The sequence below is a fragment of the Polyodon spathula genome, chromosome 29 (assembly GCF_017654505.1).
Source record: "Polyodon spathula isolate WHYD16114869_AA chromosome 29, ASM1765450v1, whole genome shotgun sequence".
NCBI classification, from domain to species: Eukaryota; Metazoa; Chordata; class Actinopteri; order Acipenseriformes; family Polyodontidae; genus Polyodon; species Polyodon spathula.
Window position 1 is genome coordinate 2,297,580 of NC_054562.1, and position 25,204 is coordinate 2,322,783.

The 25,204-nt window shown below is 42.1% G+C and overlaps 1 protein-coding gene across 2 annotated transcripts; it reads left to right on the forward strand.

Annotated features, from left to right (window-relative positions):
- The first annotated feature begins 704 nt into the window (after positions 1-704).
- On the forward strand, positions 705-24,518 carry rbfox1l (RNA binding fox-1 homolog 1, like). 2 transcript variants are annotated; one of them, XM_041232375.1, is made up of 12 exons: positions 705-1,322; positions 12,197-12,454; positions 16,968-17,111; positions 17,614-17,667; positions 18,247-18,339; positions 18,581-18,638; positions 19,431-19,487; positions 20,295-20,433; positions 20,845-20,884; positions 21,348-21,409; positions 22,247-22,328; positions 24,245-24,514. In XM_041232375.1, the coding sequence occupies exons 1-12, from the start codon at positions 1,236-1,238 to the stop codon at positions 24,287-24,289; spliced, it is 1,119 nt and encodes a 372-aa protein (XP_041088309.1). In that variant the 5' UTR covers positions 705-1,235; the 3' UTR covers positions 24,290-24,514. The 2 variants fall into 2 exon arrangements, with proteins under 2 accessions (XP_041088309.1, XP_041088310.1); XM_041232376.1 differs by lacking the exon at positions 705-1,322 and adding an exon at positions 11,164-11,255 and having other exon boundaries at positions 24,245-24,518.
- The last annotated feature ends 686 nt before the right edge of the window (positions 24,519-25,204 follow it).

Genomic DNA, 25,204 nt, shown 5'->3' on the forward strand with positions numbered 1-25,204 from the left:
ATGTGCCTTTAAGTCCGTTAGCGCTGCACAAGCAGATTATTTGATTGTTCGTGTTGCGCACTCCACATGTGAGGGTCATTGGTGTCGATCGGCTGTCTAACAATGAAGAAACATCTGTTTGGATTCGTGTGGATTGCTCTTCAACACAGAGCCTAAGAAAAGCCTTATTAGCCCAGTCAGCACCAGCGACCCTCACTTGCTTGTCAGCACCTGCCCTCTGTGGAAATCTCAATCCTAATAATCACTACCATCCACACTGAACTGCGTGCACAAAGGCAAGCCTGTCAGACAAACTTGAACACAAAATGTGCTGCACAGGGCAAATTATTTCTTCAGCTGCATTATTATCCACCTGGCTTGTGTATCACTTTGTCATTTCAAGCTCCATTTCCACCAGACTTGAAAGCAGGTTGAAATCAGACTTGTTCGTTTCCATCAGCAGCATTCAGTTGGGACTCTGTTAGCCCCAGTTAGGATTGCTGACTGGCTGGTGGATCTCTGTTTCTGAGAACATTTTCTTAACAAAGTTATGACAACGATTACATGTAACTGAAAACAACAAATTCAATCTTATCAACGTGAGTAGAGGGGGAGGTGGGACGTCTACAAATAGAGTTTGGAATTCCCTGCAGCTGTCTCTGTCTGTCAGACAGCCAGTGGGGGGGCATACCCCCCCACCCCCGTCCATCTTTGCAGTCTCATTCTACAAACAGTCAGCTCCGAGACACAGACACTGAGCTGCGCTACGCCAGACAGACAGACAGACATGATCTCCTAACTCCGTCTCTGACAGACTGACAGACTAACGGACAGCTGCGGCCATTGGACTACAGCAACAAGAACTCTACCTTCTTCTTCTAATTTTCCTTTTTTCTGGCTAACAACTTCAACTGCAGCTAGCGAACATTGCAACAGCTGCTTTAATCTTTCTGCCTTTCTCCTTTTCCCTCTCCTGAATTCTTCCTCTTTTTATACTTCTCCTCCCCTTTTCTATCTCTTTCTCCTTTCCCCCTCCTCTTCTCGAACTTCAGTTGTGCTGCCTATTCTTTCTCTCCCCTCTGTCTTATTTAAACATTTCCTTTCCTTTCAATCCTTTCCACCTCTCCCTCTCTATTTTGTATCATCTATCTCTTGACTTATACCTCTTCATTTCTCTCCCTCCCCTCATCTCTCTTTCATACTCTCCTGGATATCAGCTATATTCCTCTCCTCTCCATTCCTGGCTGCATTGCGCCATGCTTTCCTCTCAGGCTGTCGTTTTGCACCCTTATGGACTTCCTGTCTACCCCCAACCTCCTTCCTGTTATTCCGGACTTGTCCAGGTATTTCCTTTCTACCTTTCCTTCTGCTTGTCTGTCCATCTATCTGTGTCTCTGTTTTATAATCAGGTAAAACTTTCTATAAAGAATACAATACTCTCTTGTAGCCTCGCTCTACTGCTGTACACAGGGTAATGCTGGCAGGACCACACTATATAACACTAATATAAAATCCTGCACAGAACTACAGCAGCTACCCAACATGGTGTCTAAATAAAGCTGGAATCTAGTGTGCTGGCATTGCCTGCTGTGTGCTGGGCAGAGCCTGGCTGTGCTGTGCTGTACACAGGGCAATGCTGGCAGGACAGCACTATATATATAACTACAACAGTCAGTTGTAATCTAGTGCGACCACTAGAGTCCTGTGACATTTCTCTTTATTGTGTGCAGCAATCAGAAGCAAAGCATAATTGAACCATGTATATCTTTTAGTGCTGGGACAAATATTTACTTAAGTCTAGTAAAATGAAAAGCATCTTTAATCTTTGAGTCAGTGCGTATCATTAAGGCACATTGCGGAGTGTGTGACCTTGGCTGTCTCGATGGGAAACTGAAGTTTGAAAATTACACTGAAACGAGTCGGCAATCAGGCTGCCACGGCTACATTTATTTTTGAGTTTATTTTGTAAATGTGTGAACCCCCTTCGAGAAGCTTCTCCGAGGCACTGAGGTCTGAGTGGAGGAGACGCCCATCAGTGAAGTAACCCATCAGCAGCAACGTGAAGGGCACCATTTAAACGATGAGCAAGGGCTTGTCAGAAACTCTACAATACTGGTACAGTCATTAAAAAAAGCCCTCCAGCAAGTTCGATTTAACCCTTAGAGGTCCATTTATTTAACATGTGCTGTTTAAAATTATTTTTTTTCAGAGTAAAACAGGTTTAAAAGGCCCTGCATATCAACAGCACACTCAGCCCTGCATCTCCAGCCCCACCCCTTGTTCTCTGTATTTATCACATCTCTCTTCATAGTCGTGCATACTGATCAATCCTCTCCTGATCACTCGATCACCAAACTCCTCAATAATGGGATCCCAGTCATTATTTTATTACTGTAACATCTCAGAAAGCTCTGTCAGTGTCTGTGATATTCTTTGAGCGCTGGATGCAGAAGCAGCTTCCTTTGTTTGTGTCCCTGTTATCTCTGTAGTGCAGGGGGGGCTAGCTGTATTGTTCAGATCCGCCACTTTTTTTGGGCTCCTATTGGTCTCACTTGGCCATTGAAAGCTTTTCTCTGCTTTTTCCGGAACATAAAAACAACTAGAGACCTGCGCTTGACGTCTTTTTGATGATGTCAGAAAATTGCAATGTCGGACCTGGTCCGACACAGGATCGCAAATATATATTAGGTTCTATATTTATATATATAATATATATATATATAAGTATATATATATATTAAATGGAGAGTTTGTTGCACACCAGTGCTTCTGTGGTAGAATATAGGAGAGTGGGAAAGCACATGGCTGATTTGCATAAAAGACAGTGCACCACTCATATAAAAGTATATGAACTAAGTTATTTAAGCATGTTAAAAACTGCAAAAGAACGGAACTATCAAAAAAACAAGTGCCAACATTAGTCAAAACGTATTCAAATTAGATTTGGGTTTTTGAACTACAGTAAAAAATAAAGACGTATAGAGTCTGGTATGTAACCCTACTGATGTCTTATTCTCACGATCAGCACAGAAACCGTGACTGTGAATGGCAATCGCGTGGTTTAGAGCTGCATTATTATAGGTAGTGTGGATCGCTTACAGAATAATATCAGTCAGGGTCGGCGCATGGTTTTTGTGGGCTTCCAGTCAAACCCCCCCCCCCCCCCCCCCTGTGTTTCTTTTTATTTGGAGGTTCCAGAGGTTCAACAGGTTTCATTTTTGATGATAAAATTGTATGATTATAACAGGCATTCTGATAGCAATAGGCGTTATGATAATGAGGCTCGACAAAACGCTCGTCATAGGAAAGTCGCGACTGTTGGAAAATACGATGGAAATTACAGAATGTCTTTAATTGGCACATTTGTATACTGCACAGTATGTCCACAACAGCCAATAGCTAGCGGCTTTCTGAAGAACTGGGGAGGACGGAAGCCAATAGGGAGTGAGAAGAGGAGGGACTAAGTTTCTAGCCCTGACTCAATGTTTCTAGCCCTGCTTGAGTAGGACAGCTGGCTCAGAAATAGTACCTCTACTCATATTTCTAATTTTATTTCTGTATGTGTGTGGGGGGCCCCCTCTGGCGTGGGGGCCCTGGGTGCTTGCCCGGCTTGCCCGAGTGCTGACGCCAGCCCTGGTATCACTAACGCTACATACCAGTCTTTGTATTTCTTTTTACTCAACATACATATGAAATATGAGCACATGGCAGTCTAATGATAGATACAGACATGCATCGCACATCTATTGACTGGTTATTAACACTGAACTGAACTTCAAGAAATAATTAATTGCATATTCATGAAATGCTTATTTTACGGCACTCAAAACAGTGTTACTGTTAACGTCTGCATTGATTTTCAAAACGATTATTAGTAATAAACTGGAAAGAGGGGGGTGCGTTGTTAAAGCCTTTGTTGGAAGAACAGCCAACAGTCTTTTATTAGAGAACCGCTTTTGCAGTTTGATGATGTCTCCCCTTCACAGCGTATTCCATTCTCTCGTTTGGTTTGCATTCTCGTTTCACTGTTGCGAAGATTTGTAAAGTTTGCGAGGTTCCACTTCTGAAACTTTTGTATGAGGTGGTTTGCTTGTTTGGTCAAACTAAGTTAAATATAATATAGGGTTTCTGTGAATTTTTATTGTTTTGCCTAAGCTAAATGCACTGTGAAAACTGTGACAGATCTTTGATAGGCTCTCCAGCCCCTAAACACCACCAAAGAACCAAAGCAGTTTGAAACAGAAGAAAGAGAACCTGAGTTGATATTTATAGAATTAATAAGAGGAAAGAGGATGCTTTTTAAATCTGTATTCAGCACTTTATGAAAGGGAGACCAGTGATACTATTGCTAGAGTTAATAAGAGATAAGAAAACAGATTTAAAACATTGTTAAACACTCCTTTGAAGGGTACCAGTAATAATGTTTCTAGCGGTAAATAGATGTTAGCAAATTGATTTTAAACCTTGGCTAGAACTCCAATATTGCTCTTATTATTAATAGGTAATAAAATAGGTTTTAAAACTAGGTTAGCATTCTTTCTTTCTTGCTTTCTTTCTTTCTTTCTTTCTTTCTTTCATCCCGAAAGAATTTGTTTGTGTTCTTTTTTTTTACACTGCTTGCATTTCACAGCTTTCACAGCACAGCTCGTATTCTCGTTGTGATGGGCTTATAAGGTAGCTGCCTTGTGAAACATGCAAACTGCCTATTTATAAGCTTCAGCAGGATGCTCGCACACCTTTAACCTCTGTGAAGATCTCGCTGCGAGCTCCCTGTCGCAGGGGACGGGTGCCTCTCCGATATCTACTCCGCCTGTCACTCACGTTTAAAATTAGCCTCGCTCTGTCTCCACCAGACTGAGATTAGGCAACACTTGGAACAGGTCTGAGATAGGAGCTATGTAACAGCTTCTTATCAACACGCCACTTCAGAACAAGCCATGGTAAACTAACCCTTTAAACGTACCACTGAGCTTTATTACACTTTGCTGGGCTTTTACTGTGGAAAACTTTCATAAGTTTACTGTGGTTTATTTTTTAATATGCTTTTACAGTATGTCTCTGTGCTTTACCGTGCCTTCACTGCCCTACTGACAGTGCTATGGCAGGTTAATCAGTCCCATGGTGTGCTATTGACAGTGCTATGGCAGGTGAATCAGTCCCATGGTGTGCTATTGACAGTCTATGGCAGGTGAATCAGTCCCATGCTGTGCTATTGACAATGCTATGGCAGGTGAGTCAGTCTCATGGTGTGCTATTAACAGTGCTATGGCAGGTGAATCAGTCCCATGGTGTATACGCTATTCACAGTGCTATGGTAGGTGAATCAGTCCCATGGTGTACACTCTATTGACAGTGCTATGGCAGTGAATTAGTCACTTGGTATACACCCTGTTGACAGTGCTATGGCAGGTGAATCAGTCTCATGGTGTGCTATTGACAGTGCTATGGCAGGTGAATCAGTCCCATGGTGTGCTATTGACAGTGGTATGGCAGGTGAATCAGTCCCATAGTGTGCTATTGACAGTGCTATGACAGGTGAATCAGTCCCATGCTGTGCTATTGACAATGCTATGGCAGGTGAGTCAGTCTCATGGTGTGCTATTAACAGTGTTATGGCAGGTGAATCAGTCCCATGGTGTATACACTATTCACAGTGCTATGGTAGGTGAATCAGTCCCATGGTGTACACTCTATTGACAGTGCTATGGCAGTGAATTAGTCACTTGGTATACACCCTGTTGACAGTGCTATGGCAGGTGAATCAGTCTCATGGTGTGCTATTGACAGTGCTATGGCAGGTGAATCAGTCCCATGGTGTGCTATTGACAGTGCTATGGCAGGTGAATCAGTCCCATAGTGTGCTATTGACAGTGCTATGGCAGGTGAATCAGTCCCATGCTGTACACCCTATTGACAGTGCTATGGCAGATGGCAGGTGTTCTGGTGGATTGTGTCCAATGCTGGTCCTCACGTCACCAAAAGGACAGACTAATCCCAAGAGGTCCCGAAGGAATGAGCTACGAAGAGAGGCTGAAAGAACTAAATCTATTTAGCCTGGAACACAGAATCATCAGGGGCACATGACTGAAGTATTTGAAAGCTTTAAACGAGTTGACAAACTCTACAGAGGGGGGGTGTCACACTCAGATCCTGAAGGGACACAGGAGCTGATTAATTAATTGGTGTCATTGTTTGATTAATTGGATTCTCCTCTCTCCAGGCTTCAAAATGTTTTTATAGGTTAGTACAATGGAGTGCATTTTCTAAAATAACAACTGTAAAATACCTTGAAAAAAATATGAAATCTGCCCAATAGGAGGCAGGGTGGTCCAATGTTTAAAGATATAGGTTTGTAACCAGGAGGTCCCAGGTTCAAATCCCAGCTCAGTCACTGACTCACTGTGTGGCCCTGAGCAAGTCACTGAACCTCCTTGTGCTGCGTCTTTGGGGTGAGATGTTGTTGTAAGTGACTCTGCAGCTGATGCATCATTCACACCCCTAGTCTCGTATCTCGTAAAGCTTTTTGTGATGGGGGTCCACCATGAAAGGCGCTATATAAAAATAAATCTTATTAACAATAATTAGATTGTAGTTTGACACCCCTGCTATAGACAGGAACCAGGACGAGAGGACACTGTTGTAAATTCAGTAAGGATAAACTTAGTATGGAATGGGCTTACCTAGTCATATTGTTGAGGCAGAATCACTGGGATCCCTTCAAACTTAACTTGATAAAGTTTGCCTACTCGCGTTCATTTTTTATGCCCCTAACATTTTATCCCTGTAGATCCTGGTATTAATTATAAAGGAATTATTCCCTGTTGAAATTATGTTTAAAAAGCAGATTCTATAACTTCAAATCCATTCCCTAGATGCCACAGGGATGGCAGGTGTTCCTAATATTTTGTCCTTGACTGGCAGTAACGCAAACTATAAAGGAATGATCTCTCGGGAACAATAAAGCTGATTAATTTTCCAGAAAGTGGTAATGGTGTTATTGATAGAGGGCAGGTGCTGCTGACTGTAAACACCATAAACCTGCCCCCCACCCCCCACCCCCCACCTGTTACAAACCAACAGCAGCTCAGTTGACACAAGGCTTCACCTTTGACCCTGACAGCTGATAGCTAACGTCAAGAAGACACTGAGCCCTTCACCCCTCCCTAAAAATAGAAAAGGGGGTGGTAGAGGGGCACTCAAACAACTGTCTCTCAGATCGTCAGCTTAATTCAATGTTAAAAAAATATTTAAAAGCAGTGCAAGGCTTAACGATCAATTTTCTTACCTCTTATTAGCTTTATTAACATTATCACTGGTCCCTCCCTTTAAAGGAGCGCTGACCATCTTTAAAATCCATTCTCTCACCTCTAATTAGCTTTACTAACAGGAGCGCTGACCATCTTTAAAATCCACTCTCTCACCTCTTATTAGCTTTATTAACAGGATCACTGACCCCTCCCTTTAAAGGAGCGCTGACCATCTTTAAAATCCATTCTCTCACCTATTATTAGCTTTATTAACAGGATCACTGGTCCCTTCCTTTAAAGGAGCGCTGACCATCTTGAAAATTCATTCTCTCACCTCTTATTAGCTTTATTAACATGATCACTGACTCCTCCCTTTAAAGGAGCGCTGACCATCTTTAAAATCCATTCTCTCACCTCTTATTAGCTTTATTAAGATTATCACTGGCCCTCCCTTTAAAGGAACAGTAATGCACAGAGGAGATTAACAGGGCAGGGGCTCAATAAGAAAAGAGGGCACTTTTCATGCATCGCATGACTGAGAAAAAGGGCACTTTTGGGGCACAAGCCCACCCAGGCACCCCCCACCCATGCATGTCACTGTAAAGGAGTACTAACCATCTTAAAATCTATTCTCTTACCTCTTATTACACTATGTAAAACAATTTTTGTTCCTGGGTAGTAAGTGTTATTTCCTAATTGCTTATGCCTCAAAAGTATAGAAAATGGCTATTATTCCCCACAAACTTTGCTTTTGTGACCAGGACAGTGATATTTCAAAATATCACTATTTCCAATGGGAAAACGGGCAAATGTGTGTCTTTTCGTTCACATAAAGTCAGAAAAAAACAACATATGAATCCAAATTAACATGTATTTATACTAAAGTAATACAAAGATGACTACAAAAGATTTAGAAGTGAGTAGTTTTTCGAGATTTACATGTAGTCATCTTTGTATTACTTTAGTATAAATACATGTTAATTTGGATTCATATGTTGTTTTTTTCTGACTTTATGTGAACGAAAAAACACATTTGCCCGTTTTCCCATTGGAAATAGTGATATTTTGAAATATCACTGTCCTGGTCACAAAAGCAAAGTTTGTGGGGAATAATAGCCATTTTCTTTACTTTTAAGGCATAAGCAATTAGGAAATAACACTTACTACCCAGGAACAAAAACAGTGTGTTACACAGTGTTATTAGCATAGCAGCAACTGTATCATTTAGACTGTATTTCAGAAATATATCAAAGTGTCTGTATATATTTTAGCTTAATTTTACAGCTACACAAGGTGTAAATGATGGAGTGGTGGAGAGAGGCAGATTTAACAAGAGTCAGACAGTCTGTAGAATGTCACTATATATTTTACTATCTAATCTTAAGCAGTCTGTAGAGATTAGGACATCGCCGTTTATAGTGAAAGAACGTGTTTTACAGATTAGTTTACAACTAAATCTGTCCTGCCAGCTCCCTTTCACTATCTCTTATGGTACAAGTCTGCTGTCTGTCTCCTCACTAAACTAATAGCAGTGTCCAGACCACCTTTCACTGTCTCTTATAGTGCAAGACTGCTGTCTGTCTCCTCACTAAACTAATAGCAGTGTCCAGACCACCTTTCACTGTCTCTTATAGTGCAAGACTGCTGTCTGTCTCCTCACTAAACTAATAGCAGTGTCCAGACCACCTTTCACTGTCTCTTATGGTACAAGACTGCTATCTGTCTCCTCACTTGCTTAGAATTCAAAAGTGGAAGACAGCACAGTCACGATAAAGAATCAAGAAGCGCAGTTCACATATTTACTGACTGGTGAAATACAATTCAAAGTTGCTGCAGTATGTCCACTGTTTTGTCATTTCAAATATTTTCACAAAACAAGCATTAAACTTTAAAGCTGCAGTGTCCAGTGCAAACCTACATCATCAAAAAGCAATACAAGCTGCTACATTTAAAATATAAATAAACACATCAATTTGAGATCCACGAAAATAAAGGGCTTCGCATAATATCTGCAAGTAAGGTGAACGATCCTGTAGTTATTCTAATAGAGAAGCACTCCTGAATGATCCTGTAGTTATTCCAATAGAGAGGTCACCCCTGAATGATCCTGTAGTTATTCCAATAGAGGTCACCCCTGAACGATCCTGTAGTTATTCCAATAGAGAAGCACTCCTGAATGATCCTGTAGTTATTCCAATAGAGAAGCACTCCTGAATGATCCTGTAGTTATTCCAATAGAGAGGTCACCCCTGAACGATCCTGTAGTTATTCCAATAGAGAAGCACCCCTGAACGATCCTGTAGTCATTCCAATAGAGAGGTACCAGCCACCAGAGGTTAATTGCTCCTCCTGAGTGAAATAATATACAGCAGTACTCTGTGAGTATTAATAAACAATGTGTGATAAAGAAAGTGTTTATAAACCTGAATTAAATGACTCTGAGAATTGCTGTCTTTGACTAGCTCCTCATCTGCTTTAAACACCGCAGTGGTGTGATTGGGAACCGTACACAGGTCAATGTGAATGAACGCATGATTCTGAAATGAGATGCGGTTTAAAAAAATATTCATAAATAACCATTTTGGAATCTTGCATTCATTTAGGTAAGCATTGTAAAGCACAGAGAGGTCTGGTAAAGCATAGGGAAGCATTGTAAAGCACAGAGAGGTCTGGTAAAGCATAGGGAAGCACTGTAAAGCACAGAGAGGTGTGGTAAAGCATAGGGAAGCATTGTAAAGCACAGAGAGGTGTGGTAAAGCATAGGGAAGCATTGTAAAGTACAGAGAGGTGTGGTAAAGCATAGGGAAGCATTGTAAAGCATAGAGAGGTGTGGTAAAGCATAGGGAAGCATTGTAAAGCACAGAGAGGTCTGGTAAAGCATAGGGAAGCATTGTAAAGCACAGAGAGGTCTGGTAAAGCATAGGGAAGCATTGTAAAGCACAGAGAGGTCTGGTAAAGCATAGGGAAGCATTGTAAAGCACAGAGAGGTGTGGTAAAGCATAGGGAAGCATTGTAAAGCACAGAGAGGTGTGGGAAGCATTGTCTCTCAGCTGTCTCTACTATCTCTTGTCAAGCACTGAATAAACAGATTGAGACAGCACTACAGCTAGACTCCCTGATATTGAGGAGCAGAGACAGGGAGCAGGAGAGAGATTCTTACAAAGAATCGCAGCAGTCGTTTTACTACAATGATCAGGATACCTCTTTTAAAAGTGCCCCACAGTAAAAGCACAGCAGAGTGTAATAAAGCACAGTGAAAGTGTAGTAGAGCATAGGCTAGCACTGTGGAGTACGGCACTGTAATGACCTTTTATCAGGGAGAGCATGATACACTTAGGAGATTTGCATATATCTAGAGAAGCCCTCATCTGGTTGTGACAAAACTTGCTCAGGACCTTCTTTTGCTCACCAGTTATTGAGAGGAGCAGAATCTGGGGGTGTGCGCTTGTAACTCCATTCTCATTAAACTTGTTCTGCACAGACGATCGAGTGCATCGTGCACTGGGATCCAGTTATTGGGTTGCTAGTCTATAAGTCTATAAACAGTGCAGCACGTTTGGTTTGTATTTGTGGCCCTCATGTTTAATAACAGGGGGAGGGGAGAACAGAGACACAGTGACAGGCAGGCTTTTAACACATGTGGGGACTGGAAATGCTTTTGGTGAAAACAGAACAATCTTGTCCTGCTAGTAAAGACAATTTGAAATTGAGAGATGGCTGGAGAGAGTATACAGAGGGACATAGAGCGAGGGAGAGAGAAATAGAGGGAGAGCTAGAGAGAGAGAGACAGAAGAAAAAATAAGGATGGAAAGAGGAGAGTGAGACATGACAGGAGGGAGGGAGAGAGAGGGGGAGAGAGAGATGGACACTTGGCTCTTGTCAGTCAGTGCCTGGCCCCTCCCCCTGCTCTCTGATTGGCTGCTCGAGAGGTATATAGAGGTTAGGGGGGTCATGTTGCTTGTGGATTTTGGATTCAGAGAAGCGTTTTCTACTGCAGGACTGAGGACAGCACAGGAGCCCAGTGTGTAGGTATGGTGTGGATATCATTTCAAAGGGACTGCCTTTCTTAACTCTTGTTACATTAATTAACACTGTCACTGGCCCTCCCTTTAAAGGAGCGCTGACCACCTTTAACATCTATTCTCTTACCTCTTATTAGCTTTATTAACATTATCACTGGTCCTCCCTTTAAAGGGGTGCTGACCATCTTTATAATCCATTCTCTCACCTCTTATTAGCTTTATTAACATTATCACTGGTCCTCCCTTTAAAGGGGTGCTGACCATCTTTATAATCCATTCTCTCACCTCTTATTAGCTTTATTAACAGGATCACTTGCTCCTCTTTAAAATGAGTGCTAACCCTCTTTAAAATTAATTATCTTACCTCTTATTAACTTTATTAACATTATTAGCTCCTATAAAGGATATAGACATGTTCTGTAAAGGACTTTATATTAATGTTATATAATGTGGACCTGCCAGTATTGCCCTGTGTTTAGTACAGCACAGTGAGGCTCTGCCCAGCACACAGCAGGCAATGCCAGTGCACAACTTGATATAGACACCATGTTGGGCAGCTGCTGTAGGTCTGGCCAGCATTGGTACAGTACATTGAAATAGTTTAGTCTCTTTTAATATTTTTATATCTGGAACAGGAAGATGCATCTTTTATATATTGCAGAATACATCAGGGTGATTGTATGCTTAGTAATTGAATCAGTGATGTGGCTTTCTCATTTTTCACTCACCTCTCTCTCGCCCTCCCCCTCCCTTCCTCTCTCTTCCTCCTCCCTTTCCTCCCCCTCTCTCCCTTATCCACTCTGTCTCTCCCTCTTCTTCCACCTCTCTCACTCTTCCCCTCCTCACCCTTATTCTTCATTTTGATTGTCCCACTCCCTCTCTCCCGCTTTCTCCCCCTCTTCTCTCCTCCCCTCTCCTCCCCCTCCCCTCCCTCTTTCTCCTCCCCAGGGTGCTCCCCCAGGTTCGGATGGTGGCTCCAGCTCTGCTGACCCCTCCCTGACCACAGCCTATGGCCCGCCCCCTGCCTACCCTCCTGCCCAGGCTCCTCCCACCATGCAGGGTCCCCGCCTCCCCATGGAGTTCAGCCCCGCCCACCCTTCTGTCTTGGGGGTGGAGTTTCAGGAGCATGGGCTCAGAATGTATCAGCCCGGCCCGCCCCCCTCGCTGCCTGAGCAGAACACTGACACCAACCCTCCCAGCAACACGGTATGTACTGGGAACCAGCTCCATACTGGGGAGCTTATACACTGAGAAATAGTATATTGGTGCTCTTATATACTGAGGAATACGGTACAGGAAGGTTTATAAACTGTTATAGGGCATAGAGGGTGCTTATATACTGAGGAATATGGTTATAATTATGCTTGAGCACGGTTCAGGGGTGCTTGTATACTGAGTACTATGGTATAAGGGTGTTATACTGATAAATATGGTACTGACATGCTTATATATGTATGCATATGGACCATATATATATATATTAATATATATATATTATATATATATATCTATATATATATTATATCTATATATATTATATATATATATTGACAGGAGTCTGGTATAAGAGCTTATAAACTGACTAATATGGTATAGGAATAGACACTGAGACCTGCAAACTTCATTTCATTAATCAAAATGGGTTTTAAAAATGCAAAGCGTTCCTTAAAACAGTCCAGATTGTGCCCAGTAGTACCAGCACAGCTCAGCCATTCCAAGTACTGGAATTTGACTGGGATGTAGCTCCTCTGTTACTATTCCTGGGGTGCTATTTCTAAATGTGTCCCTATTTGGTAAAGGCACGCTGGCACATTTCCCAGTAAGAGATAAGGGGGGTCAGGGAGTGAAATAAACACCCCCTATACCCAAACAGCTGACCCCCCCCGCCCTTCTCACCATCTGTCAGCAACTGCTGTGGAGTCTGATTACAGTAAAAGGTTACAGGGGAGCAGAGCGTGAGAGGGGAGAAGGGAGGGGGGAGAGGGAGAGGGGAGAAGGGAGGGCAGAAGAGGGAGGGGGAGAGGAACAGGGAGAGGGAGAGGGGATAGGAAGAATGAGAGGGGAGAGGAAGAGTGAGGGGGAGCGTTAGAGGGAGAGGGAGAGGGGATAGGAAGAATGAGAGGGGAGAGGGAGAGGGGAAAGGAAGGGCAGAAGAGGGCAAGAGTGAGAGGGAGGGAAAGGGAGAGGGAGAGGGGAGAAGGGAGGGAAGAAGAGGGAGAGAGAGAAAGGGAGAAGGAGAAGAGAGAGGAGAAGGGAGGGCAAAAGAGGGAGGGGGAGGGATTGGAGAAATTAAGAGGGGAGATGAGCAGGTGGAGAAGGTAGAGGGGGGAGATGAGAGGGGGAGAAGATAGAGGGAGAGGGAAAGGGAGAGGGAGAGGGGAGAAGGAGAATGTATATTTATGTGTATTTTCTGTTTGTTAAAATGTCCATGTTTAGAAATGTTTTGAAGGGCTGTTGTTTTTTTGTTTAGTTTTTTTTCAACCCCACTTTGAATTTAATCAGCCCAAACCTTTTCCTAAATTAATTAGAAAGTTTATTAGCACTGGTCAGCCTTAGAAAATGTGTTGTTACATAAATGCTCTGTTCTAACTAAATACAGTAACATCTCTTCAAACACACACAGAAACACCACGAATTCCTCTTCGTTTCTCTGCGTCACAGTGATCCAATCTCTATGTGAAGGTGTTTCTTTTTTCCAGTTTTGGGATACTCAGTAACGTCTCTCCCTCCCTCTCTGATGCCTCACCCCTCTCGCTCCCTCATCCTCCTGCCCCCCCCCCCCCCCCTCCACCCCCCCCCCCCCCCCCCCCCCCCCCCCCCCCCCCCCCCCCCCCCCCCCCCCTCTCTGGCCCCTGTCCTCGGCAGCCGTCCCCAGTCAGCGACTTGCGTCCTGTCGCCGGCGCTAAACCAAATATCAGGTTTATCAATTCAGCATCGTGACATTCACAATCTCCCTCAACCTCCTACTGTCTGTCTGTCTATCTATCTATCTATCTATCTATCTATCTATCTATCTATCTATCTATCTATCTGTGTGTCATGTTTAGTTTCTTCTTTCCTATCCTCTGTTTCCCCACCTCTTCTCTACATTCTCTCTCTTTCTCTCTCTCTTTCCATCCCTCTCTCTACACTTTCATCTCTCTCTTCTCCTCTTCTCCTTTCTATTTATCTCTTCTCCATACACATGTCCATCCTCTGTTCTCTCTTTTCTCCTCACCCCTCTCTCTCTCTCTCTCTCTCTCTCTCTCTCTCTCTCTCTCTCTCTCTCTCTCTCCCTCTCTCTCTCTCATATTAATTAGACCTCAGAATCTTGGGGAGTGACCTTTAAACCCTGCAGCAGCAGCACAGTCACCCTGACCTTCCACCTCCAACCCTCTGCTTCTATTGCAACTTCCTGTCTGTTTAGCCATTTTTAAATTGTACTAATTTTTGCTAAGCTTTCCACCAGACTTTGTCCCTCTCTCACGCTTCCTCTCTCTCTCCCTCTCTCTCTCCTCTTCTCCCATTTTCTCTCTCACTTCTATCTCTATATATCTCATCTCCTCTCAGTTCTCTCACTCTTTAGCCTTCAGCCTCTCTCCCCTCTTCACTTCTTTCCATCTCTCCTTTCTCCTATCATTTCTCTCCCATCTCTCCTTCGTCTCTCCTTCTATATTCCATCTTTCCATCCCCATCTCTCTCTGTCCACTCTCATTCTATTTTTTCTCCTTTGGCTCTTTTCCTGTCTCTATTAGTCCTTTCCTCCTCTCCTCTTCCCTGCTCCCTCTTTCCCTGTCTTTTCCTTTTCCTCTCTCTCTCTCTCTCTCTCTCTCTCTCTCTCTCTCTCCCCTCTTCCTCTCTTTTCCTCCTTTCATCTCTCTCGCCGCTCTGTCCTCCCCGTCTTTCTCTCCTCACCTCCCCCTCTCTTCTGAAGTCTTTTTTTCAGCATCGTGGGATTTTCTTTTGTAATTTTATTGTCATTTTTTGCACTCTCTCTAAACCCCTGTCTAGACCCCTGCTTGCAGTTCTACTACATTTCAATTCTCATATATTTAAGATATTACTCTTTCTCTCCATAATCATGTTGGTCACCTAGAGAAGCGACACTGTGGCATCTTGGTGCATTGTGGGATAGTGGATGACCTAGCCTTGGCACAACATTGCATGGGGGGCTGACTTTCACTGCTAGCCATGAGCACTTTAAACATTATTATTATTATTATTATTATTATTATTATTATTATTAGTAGTAGTAGTAGTAGTAGCACATTGTACATGATTAATATCATAAGGGCTTTTATTGTTTCAATAACTTGATATTAGCACCTGCTATTTCAACCAGATGTCAGCGTTGAGAATTCACCTATAAAAGTGACTAACATGGTAAGCCATAACTCTTACCTGTCATGCACTTGCATTTCCTAAATAGCAGAGCTGCACAAACCGATCATCTGATCATTCAGTTGTTCGAGATCCCCACAGGGGGAGGGTCGCTGGTGTCGATCGGGCTGATTTATCATTCAGAGTGAAACTAGTGAAGGAACAGCTGCTTGGGTGTGTGTGGCTCGCTCTGTTTCTTTACTCGTTTCACTGTGATTGGTGAATTAGTCTGATACCCATGACCCTCACCTGATTGTCAGTTTAATTTAATGCCTCAACACTGACACCTGGTGTCTGTGGGACTAAATAACAGGTGGCAGGTGTATATATCAAGCCCTATATACAAATAGACCAAAAAACGCCTTACGGAAAACTATTATTATTATTATTATTATTATTATTAGAGTTTTAAATTATCCTTTTTTTTCTAACGGGCATGAACTAGACGCCTCACTAAAGATCACGCGTTGGTTTTTTTTCTCATTTCTTTGCTTGAGAAGGACCCCTGGATGGAGAATGTTGATTGATTGGTTACTGCCTCTTGTCACTCATACTAAATGGGTGTTGGTTGGGGGGGTGGGATCAAAATGTTTCACTAACATGTCGATTTTCTTTTTAGGAATTTTCCTGGTCTAAAAGTCAATAAATTAATTTAAAATGGAAACAGAACAGACAGAAATGTAGTTGCAAAAATAACAAATTCGATATCTTAGTGTTTACTAAAAAAAAAAAAAAAAAAAAAAAATCAAATGTACATTTGATGAAGAACATTTGTTTCAGCCAGAACTATTAAACACTCAGTACCAAAAGAAACCTTTCTCAATGTCTATCTTTGAAAAAAAATACATTGAAGTTTCTTTTAGTAGTTCTAAATCTTTATTTCAAACAACGTGTAGAGAATTTTAAATACTATCAAATAGACTTGGAGTAAAGCTGATGAGGAAATACTAAATATTTCTCATGAATCAAAATAGAACCATTCAAGTTGAGGTTCAGTATTGATAGATAGCAAGCTGGCAGACAGATAGACAGATACTGACAAATCCAATACTGCAGAACATTCTTTATGAATTTAATGAAGCACCTGATTAACTATCAGTTTCTATTTCAGATTTAAACCGTTTCCTTCTCTCCCCCCCTCCTTTTCCCCATTCTCCCTTTTCTCCCCTCCCCTTCCCTTCACCCTCTTTCAACTCCCTTTCCCCTGTCTTTTTCTCTCTATATATTCTCCCCTCCTCCCTCCTTTCCCTTTCTCCTCCTCTGTCTTTCCACACCTTCTCCTTTGTCTTTTTCCCCCTCTCTCCCCTTTTTCACTCCTCCCTTTCTCTCCCCTCTCCTCTCCTCCCCTTCTCTCTCACAGCAGCAGGAGGACTCCGCTCAGTTGGACCTATCCCAGAATGCCGCAGGGCAGGAGGACGACAGCAGTAAGCCTCAGCCCAAGCGTCTGCATGTGTCCAACATTCCTTTTCGATTCCGAGACCCGGACCTGAGACAGATGTTCGGGGTGAGAGTCTAATTTACCAATCAATGAACATATTAATCATCAAATACTCAATCCATTGTATTATTTCCTTTGCTAACTCTTAAAAGAATGGCCACAAATTCATGATGAATTGCAACTGAATCCCGCTAGAATAACACTTGAATATCTTCTGCACTTCCTTTGTGTTCTGAGGTCATTCATTTTGAATTCAGCCCCTGTTAATTCATATGGATTTCATTACCCGTATTCATTTTATATTCCTTTGTAACAAATGCTGTTGATTACAAGTACAAGGCAGGCATTCATGCATGAATTAACTTAAACTCCTCTCAATCTCACTTCTCACAATGAATATACACCCTATACATGTGAGCAACATAATTTGTTACAAAGGAATAAGGAATTAATACAAATGTCACTAGTACGAAACAGGGACATCTATTGATCATTGGTAATTATTACACTTACTCTATAGTATATCTCAATTGTATAATAATCGCGATTTTATTTCAATTTTTTTCAGCAATTTGGAAAAATTCTCGATGTTGAAATCATCTTTAATGAAAGGGGATCAAAGGTATGTTAATTGTTTTTGTGCTGGTGAATTACTCTGTCTGTCTGCCTGTCTGCCAGTCTGCCTGTCTGTCTGTCTGTCTGTCTGTATGCCTGCCTGTCAGTCTGTCTGTTTGTCTGTCTGTCTGTCTGTCTGTCTGTCTGTCTGTCTGTCTCTCTGTCTGTCTGCCAGTCTGTCTGTCTATATGTCTGTCTGCCAGTCTGTCTGTTTGTCTGTCTGTCTCTCTGTCTGTCTGTCTGTCTGTCTGTCTGTCTGTCTGTCTGTGTCTGTCTGTCTGTCTGTCTGTCTGTCTGTCTGCCTGTCTGTCTGTCTGTCTGTCTGTCTGCCTGTCTGTCTGTCTGTCTGTCTGTCTGTCTGTCTGTCTGTCTGTCTGTCTGTCTGTCTGTCTGTCTGTCTGTCTGTCTGCCTGTCTGTCTGTCTGTCTGTCTGTCTGTCTGTCTGTCTGTCTGTCTGCCTGTCTGTCTGTCTGTGTGTCTGTCTGCCTGTCTGTCTGTGTGTCTGTCTGTCTGTCTGTCTGTCTGTCTGTCTGTCTGAGGCGTAGACAGCTTGTTAAACTCTCTGTTGCTTTGTTTTTCTAAACAGGGGTTTGGTTTCGTCACGTTTGAAAGCAGTTTAGAAGCGGACAGCGCTCGGGACAAATTAAACGGAACCATTGTGGAAGGAAGAAAGATTGAGGTGAGAACAGGTGACTTCTTAAATGTGTTGCTTTATTTTGTTTTGCCCAAACCAATGTTTCATTCTACAGTACACATTGTACTCTGCTCTATATTTGTGTCAATGACAGTGCTCATTGTAAACTGATCCTGTGCTAAATATTTCCCTGATGGTGTAATCATCACCTGTTGAATAACCGTCCTCCCTTTGACTCTGTGATGCTGTTTCTATGTATATCTAATCAATGCTATTTCTTTGTCAGGTCAATAATGCGACAGCGAGAGTCGTCACAAAGAAACCTCAACCCCCTCTGATCAACGGTGAGCCTGTCTGAATAAAAATACAGCTTCCCATAGCCTTGAAAAGAAACAGTGGCTTCAAGTCTTGTTTTATTGGTTTCTTTCACCGCTCCCTTGCCTTTGTATGATATATGTGATCATTCTGAGTGGTCCTGGGCTGTCTCGTCTGGAAACCGTCCAGCACTGACCTCCTCGTTCCATTCAAACCACCTTTCAGCTCCGCTGGCCCGCCTACTCTACAGGGTTGGTTTTTAATATGCTTTCCCATGCTTTCACTGCGCTGTGCTTTTACTGAATACACTTATTGTATTGTTTTGCTGTTGTATGACTGTGTCCTCTGTCTGTCTGTTCGTCTCTGTCTGTCTATGGAAATTGAACATTAGCATGAAGACATTAACAGTCACTATAATTCTTTACATCTATGTAATCACATTATTTTGCTGGATTATGGTTCTGACCACATGGTTTTAATTTGGTGGTTTTCAAAGTAGTGATGAAGCTAGTACTACAGCCTTAGGTGTAATTTATGAAGGAGTTAAACAGTAATGTTGTTGAAGCTGACACCCTGGGATCCTTCAAGAAGCTGCTTGATGAGATTCGGGGATCAATAAGCTACTAACAACCAAACGAGCAAGATGAGCTGAATGGCCTCCTCTCGTTTGTAAACAAAAAAAAAATATTGAAACTTTCTTTCCTCCTCTCTCTCTCTCTCTCTCTCTCTCTCTCTCTCTCTCTCTCTCTCTCTCTCTCTCTCTCCCCCCCCCTCCCCCCCTCCTCTCTCTCTCTCTCTCCCCCCCCCCCCCCCCTCTCTAGCTGGTTGGAAAATCAATCCAATGGTGGGAGCAGTTTACGCCCCTGAGCTGTTTACCAGTGAGTCTGCCTGTTGGTTCTCCATTTTATCAGTGTGTACAGTATGAAAGCAATAACACACTCCAGGGTTTTCAATTATGATCTTTAACTGCACACTCAGGGCTACTGTTTAACACGAGGCAAAGCCATAGGCAATATCTGAACAACCTAAAGTGTGTTATTGTGCTTACAAAATAAGTGATTGTGGGATCATATTGTGTTTTGTATTATAGTTGGTGGTTAATTAAAAAAAAAAAGAAACGTGTGTCTCGTATAGCGAGCACGATGTCCATTGTTCAATTTAACAAAGTTCTCCGCTCTCGGTGAATACCAGAAAGCTTAAAGAAAGTGTCCCATGCCTGTTTTACCTACATGAAAGAAAATGAGCCACAATTGTAGTGATTTCCCTGTCGGTTTCTTCTCCACCTCCTGGCTACATGAAGACTTATTTCCTTTGCAGGCTGTTTGGCTACATCGAGTAAGAAATACTAAATTTAACCACCTCAGCATCTTTGGCGAGCCGTGGAAGTCCCGTTTTGTTGCCATGGCAGCCGTAGCTGGGAGTGCCAAGCAGTGGAAACAGGGCTGCTTTTAAGATTTAGAAAAGTTAAATCCATCTTAATTCTTCTTTGTTCCAAGCTAAATAGATTGGGTTCTTTCAGCCTGTCTTCGTAGCTCAATCCTTCAGCCTTCTGGAATTAGTCTGGTTGATCTTCGTTAAACTCTCACCAGCACCACAGTGTCTCACCAGTGCATTATGCAACCTCAGCCTAGTATACAGACCAGTCTCTCTATATTGTTCATTTTTATCACACTTTCTCCCTCTAGTGGCCAGTTTCCCCTATCCAGTAGCCCCGCCCACCCTGGCTTACAGAGGTGCCGCCCTCAGGGGGCGTGGCAGGGCAGTCTACAACACAATTCGCTCAGCCACTGGGGCCACGCCCACTCCAGTCCCCGCCTACCCAGGGTAAGGAGCAACTGTTAATTGCGTCCTGTTGATTTCTAATAATAATGGAATAATAATAATAATAATAATAAAAAAAAATAATAATAAATTATGTGATAGAGATCTTCTAGAATGATTGCGTCCGTTAACAAGAGGTAAGAGATGGATTTTAAAGATGGTCAGCGCTCCTTTAAAGGGAGGGGACCAGTGATCATGTTAGTAAAGCTAATAAGAGGTAAGAAAATGAAAATTTGACACCCATAACTCTTGAACACTCAACAGTGCTGAATTTAGAAAGACTTCTAGTCAAAAGGTCTGTTGTTGAATTGTAGTCTCTGTTGTTGTTTCTAAATGTGACTGTAACTGATGAAAGTCAAAACTGAAAACTTTCTTTGCTTGACTTGCTCTAACACGCTCATGTTTTTATTACAGTCTTGTCTACCAGGATGGACTCTATGGTGCAGAAGTCTATGTAAGTAAAGAAAATTGAACTTAATTTCTTCCCTCTCTCCCTCCCTGTCACTCTCGCTCTTTAATTCTCCAGTCCAGCAGATGGCAGCGTTGCACCTTTTCTCACAGATGCCAAGTGCAATTCTGTGGTGGTTAGCGCAGCTGCCTCACAGCGCCAGGGTCCTGGGTTCAATTCCTGTCTAGGGATCTGTCTGTGTGGAGTTTGCATGTTCTCCCCGTGTCTGCGTGGGTTTTCTTTGGGTACTTCCCACAGTCCAAAGACGTGCTGTTCACTGTAAATTGCCCTCTGCGTGTGTGTGTGGTGCCCTGCGATGGACTGGCGTCCCGTCCAGGGTGTAGTCCTGCCTTGCGCCCTATGTCTGCCGGGTTAGGCTCCGGCTCACAGAGACTCTTACGTGTATCCCCCTGCTGTAGATATTGCACAGATACAATGTTTTCATCCTCTTTCTGTCTCTCTGTCTCAGGGAGGTTACCCTGCCTACCGTGTGGCCCAGCCGGCCTCTGCAACGACAACCTACAGTGACGGGTAAGAGAGTCTGTCACCCTAATCCCTAAAACCTAAAACCCTAAACCAAAACCCTCATCCTAATCTCAAACCCTAAACCCAAACCAAATCCTAAACCAAAATCCCTAAAACCTAACCCCTAATCCTACATGCCTAAACCCTAATCTATAATCTCAATCCATATCCCTAACCCTAATCCCTAATCCCAAACGCAAACTCAAATGCCTATTCCCTAATGCCTAAATACCATTCCCAAACCCTTATTCCAAATTCCAAATACCTAATCCCAAACTCAAATCCTGAATCCTATATCCAAAACCCCAAATCCCTAAATCTTTTATCCCATACTTGAATGCACAAAATCCCTAAACCTGTATCCCCTTATCCCATATCCAAATTCGTAATACCAGCCCCTTATCTCTAAACGCTACATTGAAAACCCTCAATCCCACATCCTTTACCCTAATGCACAAGCATCCTAAATGCCAAACTAATTCCAGACTCTGTGTCTCTCTGTGTCTCTGTGTGTCTGTGTGTCTGTGTGTCTGTGTGTCTGTGTGTCTCTGTGTGTCTGTGTCTCTGTGTCTCTGTGTGTCTGTGTCTCTGTGTGTCTCTGTCTCTGTGTGTCTGTGTCTCTGTGTGTCTGTGTGTCTGTGTGTGTGTCTGTGTGTCTGTGTGTCTCTGTCTGTGTGTCTGTGTGTGTCTGTGTGTGTGTCTGTGTGTGTGTGTGTCTCTGTGTGTCTCTGTGTGTCTGTGCTGTCGGTGTCTGTGTCACCAGTGCTCTTCTGTGCATGTGTAATCTGTGTGTCTCTGTCTCTGTGTGTCTGTGTCTCTGTGTGTCTCTGTCTCTCTGTGCAGGTACGGTAGAGTGTACACCACAGCTCCAGATCCCTACCACCACACTGTGGGACCCACCGCCACGTACGGAGTCAGCACAGTGGTGAGGGAGCGCAGAACATTATTACTAATCTGCTTATTTCTTCTTCTTCTTCTTCTTCTTCTTCTTCTTCTTCTTCTTCTTCTTCTTCTTCTTCTTCTTCTTCTTCTTCTTCTTCTTCTTCTTCTTCTTCTTCTTACTGTATTATTAAATCTATTGCTATTAGTATTATTAAGGAGGTTCATTTATTAAAGTTTAAACAATTAATCAAGTTGGTTTTAACAAGATAATTGAAATATATAAAAGTGCACACTAAAGACAGTAAAGTTAGCACTTCAAACAACAACCTTGCACCGCTCCTTAAATTACAATGTTACAATGCTAGTGTTACTATTCCAATGCTATAGTGCTACTATTCTAATGCTATAGTGCTACTATTCCAATGCTATAGTGCTACTATTCCAATGCTATAGTGCTACTATTCCAATGCTATAGAGCTACTATTCCAATGCTATAGTGTTTCTATTCCAGTGCTATAGTGTTACTATTCCAATGCTATAGTGTTACTATTCTAATGCTAGTGTTACTATTCCAATGCTATAGTGTTACTATTCCAATGCTATAGTGTCACTATTCCAACGCTATAGTGCTTCTATTCCAGTGCTATAGTGCTACTATTCCAATACTATAGTGCTACTATTCCAGTGCTATAGTGTTACTAATCCAATGCTATAATGTTACTATTCCAATGCTATAGTGCTACTATTCCAGTGCTATAGTGTTACTATTCCAACGCTATAGTGTTCTATTCCAATGCTACAGTGCTACTATTCCAATGCTATAGTGCTACTATTCCAGTGCTATAGTGTTACTATTCCAATGCTATAATGTTACTATTCTAATGCTAGTGTTACTATTCCAATGCTATAGTGTTACTATTCCAATGCTATAGTGTCACTATTCCAACGCTATAGTGCTTCTATTCCAGTGCTATAGTGCTACTATTCCAATACTATAGTGCTACTATTCCAGTGCTATAGTGTTACTAATCCAATGCTATAATGTTACTATTCCAATGCTATAGTGCTACTATTCCAGTGCTATAGTGTTACTATTCCAACGCTATAGTGCTTCTATTCCAATGCTACAGTGCTACTATTCCAATACTATAGTGCTACTATTCCAGTGCTATAGTGTTACTATTCCAATGCTATAGTGTTACTATTCTAATGCTAGTGTTACTATTCCAATGCTATAGTGTTACTATTCCAATGCTATAGTGTCACTATTCCAACGCTATAGTGCTTCTATTCCAGTGCTATAGTGCTACTATTCCAATACTATAGTGCTACTATTCCAGTGCTATAGTGTTACTAATCCAATGCTATAATGTTACTATTCCAATGCTATAGTGCTACTATTCCAGTGCTATAGTGTTACTATTCCAACGCTATAGTGCTTCTATTCCAATGCTACAGTGCTACTATTCCAATACTATAGTGCTACTATTCCAGTGCTATAGTGTTACTAGTCCAATGCTATAATGTTACTATTCCAATGCTATAGTATTACTAGTCCAATGCTATAGTGTTACTATTCCAATGCTATAGTGCTACTATTCCAAAGCTATAGTGTCACTATTCCAACGCTATAGTGCTTCTATTCCAATGCTATAGTGCTACTATTCCAATACTATAGTGCTACTATTCCAATGCTATAATGCTCGTATCGAAATGTAAAAAGTTACTATTCCAGAACACATGCAACACTCTGCCTTGCTTTCAATGCGTTTCCTCCCTTTGCAACAAGAGGATTCCCTAAATCTTCTCTGTTGTGCACAGTCGTGACACAGGTCTCAAATGTGTAGTTTAGAAAGAAAGAACATGATCAAGCAAAACTGACGTGTTCTAACAAGTTATCTGTTGCTATAGGATGGATGCATTTCATTCACTCCTCCCTGTGCTGTCTGCTTATTTCAGGCCAGTCTGTATCGAGGAGGTTACAATCGATTCACCCCCTACTGACAACTGCTGTCCAGGAAATATCCATGACATCACTTCCCGCCAGGGGGGGGTCCACTTCCCAGGACCTGGTGGTTGACGACATCACTTCCTGTGATCCTGAGACAGGTTTTCACCTAGGGAATGACTTAATTTCCTGTTTCTGGAAGCCATTGAAACTAGACTATAATAATTGTATGAAAAGAAATAAGGAACTGTTAATTTTCTCAAATAGTTTGTACATAGGTTAATTATTTATTATTATTATTATTATTATTATTATTATTATTATTATTATTGTGTTACAAATAATGAACATTGATTTTATAGCTTTATTATGATTATTACTCAACCCCTTTTTATTGTGCTGAGAATATTAATATTTAAAATCCAATAATATAGACCAACGGCTACATCCTGGTACCTGTGGTGTAGGCCACATGATCTGATTGCTGCTAGACCATTGAGGTGACCTACAACACAACATGTGATCAGGTAGCAGGAAGCAGCTCTGGTAGCTTTTCATCTTGAGTGTTGTCTTTGAGAGATTTGCATGTTTAAAATGAACTACGCAATACTAGCAAATAACCCAAAGATATTCATTTGAAGAAGAGGAACAGCGAAAATGTTGCCTGTGTTAATAAAAGATATGAGAATGGATTTTGGAGATAGTTAGAACTACTTTAAAGGGAGGGGCCAGTGATCCTGTTAATAAAGCTAATAAGAGGTGAGAGAATGGATTTTAAAGATGGTCAGCACTCCTTTAAAGGGAGGGGCCAGTGATCCTGTTAATAAAGCTAATAAGAGGTGAGAGAATGGCTTTTAAAGATGGTCAGCGCTCCTGTAAAGGGAGGGGCCAGTGATCCTGTTAATAAAGCTAATAAGAGGTGAGAGAATGGATTTTAAAGATGGTCAGCGCTCCTTTAAAGGGAGGGGCCA